Raw genomic sequence first — 9,377 nt, forward strand, 5'->3', positions numbered from 1 at the left:
CACCCCCCCATCTTAACACAATACAGATGGGCATAATTATACACCCCCCTATGTTTACAATACAGAGGCATAATATACAAGTATATGTCCCTATAACTTGTTACCATGGTGTGTAATCTTATGCCCCTAGTCTTTTAACATCAGGGGGGTGCTATACTTTATGCCCCTGATATATTTAACATAGGGGGTGTATACTTATGCCCTGTATTTTTACATAGGGGGTGTATAACTTTTATGCCCCGTATTTACATATGGGGTGTATACCTTATGCGCCTAGATATTTAAACTATGGGGTGGTGATACTAGCCACCTGATTTTAACATAGGGGGGGTATACTATTGCGCTGCCCCTGTATTTTAACGAATAGGGGTGTAACTACCCTTTATTATGTGCCCCTGGTATTTGTAAACAATAGTCTGGGATGTATACTATTGCACCCCTGTATTTAACATAGGGGGGGTGGATAATACTTTTTAGGGGTCACTGCTCGCTATAAAAAGACTCTAAAAAAACGTTTTTCTTGTAAAGAACTATTCGCCAAATCTTCGGAGAGATACTGATCTGGTGGTAATTAAACGTGCAAAAAGTGCTGAACAGAGGTGCGACAAACTAAAAACTTACCCACACATGGTGGTGAACAACGATCAATGATATACGGGGATTTTGGCTATTGCCTAAATGTACCGTTATTAGCCCCCTTAAAGCAAAACCCGCCTGCGCAAGACAGGAACTCGAAACAATCAGGGCAAGTTAAATATGTATAAATTTGTCGGCACCTGAGGGAAGCCCCAATACACTGTTCCCAAGTGTCCAGATGGGACAATACATGCTGCTGCTGCTCGTGTTGCACAGTCTCATTGTATCATCCTACTTCTTCCGAGTGAACCCCAGTGAATCTCGAGGTGACAAAATGCTGGAGGATGGGGGGACGCGATTGGATGGAGGATAGTGGGGAGAGATGGGGAGGAGAGGGGCGCCTTTAATGACACTGGACCCGTTCGCAGACTCAAATCACATCTTGCTAACTTGCCCTGGTGAAGCCCTGCTCGGTCATGCCTACACTCGTCTCAGCATATAGCTAACTCACGTCGTTCAGACAGCACTGATTGGTATAGTATCGCTGTTCCTGATCGATCAACCGCCGCCCCTATCTATAGACGACATGACCACATAGCTAGTGTGGAAAATTCATGTACATTTCCCCTGCTAAATGAAAGACACCTGTATTGCCCTATATAGAAAATCATGTCCACCTAAGGGTCAATATACACCTTTGTGTCTATCTCACTTACGGGACGGAACGCAAATAACCACCCAGCACATGCTTTTGATTATCTGGGAGTAAATTACACCTAAAAACATCAGACTGAAATGGCGTGCAATAGGACAAGTATCTTTATCCTCAAAAACAAAATGCCAAACGTAAATCACAGATCGATGCTAAAAGCTGCACCGGGAGGGAATAAGGCAGGGAGGGCAGGAGGGAGAGGAACATTCAACACGAGGCAGGAAAGGTGGCAATCCGTCGGAATCGACGTGTCACTGTAAGCGCGTGAGGGAAAGTTGGAGAGGATCATCTTAAAAGGTACGGAACGTATAGGAAAGACGAAAAATTACAACAAACACACACAACACACACAATCTCTACACCGCAGAACCCTACATCCCCCAGCCTCTCATCAAACATCACTCACACTCATCACACACACCCAACAGTTCGATCAGTTGAACTGTGCTACATCGTTATTCATCCTACAACTTACTCAGCTGGGAGCCTGGCTTATGCAAGCTCCTTAAGACCACTGCGACACAACGACAGCAGTGAGGGGAGACTGTCCCATTAAACATGAACCCGGAGCTCGAAACCTAGCGTTTGCGTGCGTCATATGTGTGCGTGGTGTGGCGTGTGTGATGTGTGTGCGTCGTGCGTGTGTGTGTGTTGTGTGTGCTGTGCTTCTGAGTCATTTGCGTAGAGAACATTACAGTGCTGCAAGCATCGCTTTCTTTACATATTCTCGCATTATTCACATTCTGATCAAAGGAAGTGATTTCCAAAAAACTAACACAATTATCAACTTTTCACTACACATCACTATTCTCAACACACACAGCATACACACCCACAACACACAACATCCATCTAAACACACACGAACCCACACATCTCCCACACACCACAATCAACCACACACCGTCTACACAACACTCCTCCACTACACCCACACACACACACAGCAGCAAAGTTACACGCCCAGACTGGCGGGTCTAGGTAACTGCCTCCTGAACCGAATCATCTTCCAAAGTGAATATACCAGCCAGGGCTCTTCAGGTCTGCTTGATTAGTGCAGCTGTGTGATGAAGAGTGCAAGATCTCTCTGTGTGTGCGCACGCAACACACACCATCGACACACACACACCACACACCCACAACACCTCAAACAACACACACCTACACACCTCAAACACAACAAGCAATGCATTATTCACACACACAGTATACACATCAATGTCAGAGCTTATCTACATGCATGTATACTGCTAGTGACATAGGACAAACAACACTAATAAGTAACTGCGTCTCTGCTCTCTTCTTTTAATTAACAGAAAGAAAATCACAGCTCTTAAAAGTACGGCCGTCGCCTGCCTGCACTACCTCTGACACCACCGGCTACCTCAGACCCCGACCACCATCGCCCTGTACCCCTGTCGATCCTGCCTCGTACCCGACCCTGCCCTAAACCTCTCGTCAACCCTGAGCCCCTAGCCTGTACCCCTGAACCCTGGACCCTAGACCCGCACCCTGCCTGTACCCTGAATCCTTCTGTAACCTGACTCCTGGCACCCGAAAACCCTGCTGTACCCTGAAACCCGAATCATGCCTGACCCTGAACCCTGGACCCCTAAAAACCTGCCTGTACCCTAGACCCTGGACCTGCCTGTAGCCCTGAACCCTGCCTTATACCCTGACCCTCTTAGAGCCCTAGATCCCTAAACCCCATGCAATTCCCCAGGGAACCCTAACCCTGCCTGTACCCTAAACCCGCCTGTCCGAACCCTGCCTGTACCCCTGAATCCCTGACCTAGACCCTAAACCCTGCCTGTACCCCTGACCCCTAAACCCGCCTGTAACCCTGAACCCTCTTTCACTCCTAAACCCTCCTGTCCCCTAAACCTGCCTGACCTAACCCTGCCTGTACCCTGAACCCTGGACCCTAAACCTCCAGTAACCTAAACCGCCTGCCTGTACCCTAAACCCTGCCTGTTCCGACCCTGGACCCTACCCTGCCCTGTACCCTGAATACCCTGGCCCTACAACCACTGCCCTGTCACACAAACCCTGCCTGTAACCGGACCCTGGCCTTCTTAATGTGAACCCTGCCCTATTCAACATCTCCACACCTCTCGAGTCTCTTTGATGCGAAAAGAAATGCATTACAGTCACTCCATCTACTCCCCTCCTTTTCGAGAAATAGCTGATCCAACTCATTTCTACACACACACACACACACCCACCCCACACACCCACAAAACACACACACACCCACACACACACACGCCCCCAGACACACTGTTACATCAATTGCTTCTTTGTCTCATTGCTTCGTTTTCGCACCTTTCACCCTCGGGTCTTCATCATCAACCCTAGCTTGCACACTCATCTTACGTCTGTAAGCCCACCACCCCCTTTCCAACCATGCAGTTGCATGCTTTTCTACAGCCCACCCCGCCACTCACACTACCAATCATCTCCCCTCTTTACTTCCACCATAGAAACATGAAATGCACGACCTTAATCTCCCGGGTCTTATAACGAAAGAAGGACAAGAAGCGCACGGATCCATCGGCTCTCTGCAGAAGACAGCAGGAAAGACATAGTAACTAGAGGAAAGAATAGAAGTGAGAAAGTACTAAAGAAGAAAGATGAAAGAAGGAAATAAAGGACTGAAATGATCGCCAGGTAGCTGCCTAACCGAAGTGACGGTGGGGATGGCGGTGACCAGCGAGTAGACTTTCACGACCGGCAGTCTGGGATCCGGCTGCTGTGCGGCGGTGCCGGGTCCGGCATGTGGAGAACGTCTGGTCGTATGAAAGTGCTAGAGAAGCCCTAGGATGCGTTGACACGGGGAACGGTTCCAGAGACTCATCGTAGTGAGCCAAGAGCTTATCCAAAGCCTTTGCCCGCCATGAACCACCAGCTGGAGTACAGCATCATGTCCCTAGCCGTGTAGACTTCAATTTCCCCGGTCTGATCTCATTCCGCCTTTACAAAGCAGCTTACATCCCTCCGTTAGTCATCATCCGTGTCTCATTTCAAAAGCCGCTTCAATGCCCTCTCGTTAGTACATTTCCTCAACCACCTTGTAAAACAGACATTCCTGCGCCCGCCTTGCAATCTGCTTCTCTCAGCTGCTGCATTCCAGGACACCCTGCTGCACCTAACAACTACAGCGTCATCCCTACCTTGACAAGCGAGACATTCATTCCTCAGTTATGTTGTCCCCGCTTCTATGCCCTCTTTGAAGTAGCAGCGTCAGCCCACCGATCTCGTTATCGCCCTCCGTTATCTAACTGCTTCATCGCTGTCAGTTCGAGGCAGCATGCCCATGGAGATAGAGGCAACGGAGGAATGAGATAGTTAGAGAGAGAGCGCGCATTTGACCTGAGCGTGATGAGACAGAGCGGAGATAGGCAATGAGCGATAGAGTTCAGGCTCACTGAAGAGCTGAAACATAACCGAAGAGAAAGAGAGGAGGGTTAAAGCATGAAATCAAAGTTAAATTGTCAGTTATTTTTTCTGCTGAATCAAAATAGTAGAGTGTGACAAGATACAAGAATGAAACATCAGCGTCTCAGCGGGCTTGCACAACATAGACTTACATCAGAAGATGTAGGAGAGAGAATACCGACGAGATAGAGAGAGGAGGGCAGTAGTGGGTCACAGGTGAGAGATTAGAGAAAGGGGCAGGCACACAGACAGCAGAGTAGAGAGGAATTCAGAGAGAGAGATTGATGACTCAGAGAAGAGAGATTAGAAGGAAATAGATGTTCGAGAGATGTCGTAGTAGAGAGATGACAGTAGCACACAGACTTAGAGAGAGATGAGGAGAGGTAGAGCAGACGATGTAGAGAGTGCGAACAGAGTCTGTAGAGGCTGTCAACAGCTAAAGAGAGATGGAGATGAGAGTAGAGACAGATACGAGAGAGTGGACACACAGAGATAGAAGTAGATGATAGAGGGATCTGCGAAGACATCAGAGCACTGAGATAGAGAGAGAGAGAGAAGACAGGAGTAGATTAGTAGATGGTATATGTCGAAAAAACGAGATAAAAACCGATAGGTGAGCGACACACAATAGAAAGAGGCGAGTGTGCAGATTAGAGTATAACGATGAATTATCCCTTGGGAGAGATGGAGAGAGAGAGAGAGGGGACTTTCTATTTTTTTCATTTTTCGTCTTCTCACACCAGTCACTACATAAAGATTCTCTTTATATATCTGCTTTACTCCTCCAAGACAATTTTTCCCCTCCATTCATTAATGTATCCTGGTATTATTGGTTACATTTGGTAATGTTTCTTTTTTTTTTTACTGTTTTTTTCCTCTTACTTTTTCCTTCTCGATTCGCGCCTGTTTCATAGAGTTTGCTTTCGCTTTCCCCTATCAGGCAACCTCCCTTCACACTCATTCCGCATCTCTTATCGCCACATTTTTCTTTGTTTCCCGGGTTGTAATTATCACTCCTACTTTTTTTTGTCTCATACGATTTGTCTGCCTCCAAAACCAGCATACTGGTGTCTTACTATGTTAAAATACGGGGGCATAAGTATACACCCCCTATGTTAAAATACAGGGGGCATGAGTACACACCCCCCTATGTTAAATTCCTATAGAAGCAGGCAGATTTTTATTATTAAAGGCCAGTTATTACATGGATAAGGATACTATGCATCCTGATTAAGTTCCTTTGGCCTTTGGAATCAAAATTAACATAGGGGGAATTTAACATAGGGGGTATATACTTATGCCCCCTGTATTTTAAGGAAGAACTTTTATGTAATTATAATACATTATTCATTCACAAGGAAAATTGGTGTTCTTAAAAGGTTGGATTTTCCTAACTTTTTTTAATGAAAGCATTAAGATCAATGTCCAAAAGATGTTTTTTTATTCCTCTTTTTAAATCAACTTTTGCATGGGTGTGTAAACGTTCTCAAGCCACTGTTTGTGTAGATCACAAAAGCAAGTAAGTCATTAATTAGCACTGGTTGACCCATATGACTATCAATCCAGGACAAGGTGAATGATATTAACGTATGGATGTTGCTTCCCCTAAAATAAAAGTGTCTCCTTGATTTCGCTCGCACAATTCCAGGCTGTGTAGGACCATTAGCTAGTCCCGAACTCAATTAGCTGTAGACTGGCTAAAGTAGGGCCTGGATATGTTGTGTTAATGTTCCATTAACCAGGTTATACATTAATTAGGTGCTTTATTTCTATTTTGCAGCCAACACAAACACTACTACTGTGGCTTCACTGTGAAAATACACATGTACTAAACTTTTTTTAATAGAAATCAGAGATAATTGATTATCCAGACTAGCATGACAATTCTGCCCAAACTGAGAGAATCTGATCTCTTCACTGTATCCTAACAACAGGGAATTCTGAATGTATATGATCTACATGAGCTCCAACCGTCAAAACCGCTGTCATATAAAGTCTGATTGGGAATACATTAAAGATTTTCAAAGGGGACAACACCAACAACCAACGGGTGGAGCCATTCAGTCTGTCTTGCCTGCATCAGCATGTAATAGATTCCAGCCAGGCCGTGGGCAGCACCAATGTACTGCTTCTTGTGCCATTCGTAGAGCAGCGGGCAGCGATCCGTCTTCTTCTGCTCGGCTGACATGTTCTTCCCTGACTCCACGATGGCCATCACCACCTGAGGATTTGAAGGGGGGAAAAAGTTTTAGAACACAAATGACCTGTCTGACTGTATCCTGGCAGAAAGTTGGTTCTCCTTGTGGGAACTGAATTCCTACAGCTTGCCAGTGTTTATCCTGTGTCCTCAGATGTTCAATGTGGAGAACAATCACTGAGAACCAACTCCGCCCGTTTCTGACTCTGTCCATGAGTGGTTCTCATCGTACCTCACCGGGAGGACTGAGCATGTCGCCTTGGGAGAGGCTAAATCCCTGACGCACAACGTCACCTGTGGTGTCCCTCAGGGCTCAGTGCTCGGCCCCACCTTGTTTATCCTCTACATGCTCCCCCTTGGCCATGTCATCAGCCGACATGGAATCTCGTTCCACTGCTATGCTGATGACACTCAACTCTACCTCAGGACTCACCCAACCCCCTCTGCTGCCCTGCCATCATCTACTCTGACCACCTGCCTGGAGGAGGTAAAGGCGTGGTTGCAGCAAAACTTTCTGCAGCTAAACAGCTCCAAGACTGAAGCCATCTTAGTCGGCACTCCTCACCAGGTTCGGTCATCTGCCATTACCAGCATCAACCTCTCTGGCCAAAATATTCCTCTTTCTACATCAGCCACTAACCTGGGTGTTAAAATGGACTCTCATCTGGCCTTTGAGGCTCACATAAAACATCTCTGCAAGACCTCCTTTTTCCACCTCAGGAACATCGCTAAACTCCGTCCCATACTCACTCCAGCTGATGCCGAAAAGCTTGTCCACGCTTTTGTCTCCTCCAGGCTGGACTACTGCAATGCGCTCCTCACTGGGATCCCTGAGAAAAGCCTTCAAAAGCTACAGTACATCCAGAACAGCGCTGCTAGGATCCTGTTGAGGGTGCGCAAACACGACCACATCACCCCCATCCTCAAATCTCTCCACTGGCTTCCTGTGTCTCTCAGGATTGAGTACAAGGTCTCCCTCCTCACCCATCAGTGCATCCACGGTGAAGCCCCCCCCTACCTCAAGGAACTTCTCACCCCTCAGACCTCTACCCGGACCCTCCGATCTGCCTCAGGTTATCTCCTGAAACCTCCCAGGACAAAGCTCCGTACTATGGGAGATCGGGCTTTCTGCTCAGCGGCTCCCAGACTGTGGAATGCTCTCCCTGACCACCTGAGGACACCACAGACTGTGGATGATTTTAAACGTGGCCTTAAAACCCACCTTTTTAGGAGAGCTTATGACTGATCTCTTGCCCTTTTCTACATTGTTTTTGTTTATTTTTATATTTATTATTTTCATGCTCTCCATGTGTTTTATTTTATCACTTACTTTTCTTTTCTTTTTTTTTTTTTTTTTTTTTTTTTTATAACATGTAGCACTTTGAGATTTTTGCAAATATAAGTGCATTATAAATTAAATTATATTATTATTATTATTATCAAATCCTCTTATTGATGTGAATCCTTTTTAAACCCCTTACCAAATCTGATTAGCTTTAGCTTTTATTTGCAAATAACTAGAATAAAAGCCAGATTTGATTAATAGGATGTGTTGATAAGTGAGTATTAACAGGGCATTTTTAGTGTTGACAACCTATAGCTACAACCTGAAAATGAGACCTGCAGCAAAACATATGGATTGTTGGGGAGACCTCTAACTCACCCAGTAGAGTGTGCCCCCCATGTAGGCTGAGTCCTTGGCAGCGGCCCAGGTTAGAATCCAACCTGTGGCCCTTTGATGTGCCCCCCCCCCATGTGTAATTGATTAGGAAAGGTGTTCCTCTTGTTTGTGGGTTAGGGTTAGTTGAGTGTGTTGCCAACTGAGCCTGACCAGGTAACAGTCAGTAGTTGGTGCAGTAAAGCACAAATATATATATATATATATGTGTATATAATAGCATGCCTTTATTTTGGGACTATACACATGTGCAATACCTGTGCAACGAGATTGAAGCAACCCCTTTCCAGTGTCAACAAGAAGGAATATAACATGCAAAAGAAAAAAGGGGGGGGGCGAGGTGCACAGTTCCAGATACGAATATATACATATATAGAATAGTAAGAAAGACAAATAGGGTTTGTATATGCATTATGAAAATAATATTACACGGTTATGAAATTGCCCAGAATTTTCAGTGTTGTCAAAGGGATTAAAAAAGCTATCCTTGGTGATGCTTTTTGCTCTGCTGAGGCAGCGGGAGGTGTAAATGTCCATCAAGGAGGGGAGAGGGCAGCCTTTGATCTTCTGTGCTCTGCAGGTTCTCCCTGTCTGCCACGGTGCAGCTGCCGTACCAGACTGTGATACAGTACGCCAGCAGGCTTTCCATGGACGAGCGGTAGAGGGTCAGCAGCAGGTTGGAGTCTAGGTCATACTTCCTGCGGACCCTCAGGAAGTGTAGTTGCTACTGGGACTTCTTGATGACTGTTGTGGTGTTGTCTGTCCAGGAGATGTCA

The 9,377-nt window shown here is 46.0% G+C and overlaps 1 protein-coding gene across 1 annotated transcript in view; it reads right to left on the reverse strand.

The window, feature by feature from the left end:
• Window positions 1-9,377, reverse strand: part of lancl2 (LanC lantibiotic synthetase component C-like 2 (bacterial)) — a 35,679-nt gene that overhangs the window by 20,570 nt on the left and 5,732 nt on the right. Inside the window, exon 6 of the mRNA XM_032503957.1 lies at window positions 6,801-6,947. Coding sequence (XP_032359848.1) covers window positions 6,801-6,947 — 147 coding nt within the window. The remainder of the gene's footprint in view (window positions 1-6,800; window positions 6,948-9,377) is intronic.

Source organism: Etheostoma spectabile, chromosome 22 (genome assembly GCF_008692095.1).
Source record: "Etheostoma spectabile isolate EspeVRDwgs_2016 chromosome 22, UIUC_Espe_1.0, whole genome shotgun sequence".
Taxonomy (NCBI): domain Eukaryota; kingdom Metazoa; phylum Chordata; class Actinopteri; order Perciformes; family Percidae; genus Etheostoma; species Etheostoma spectabile.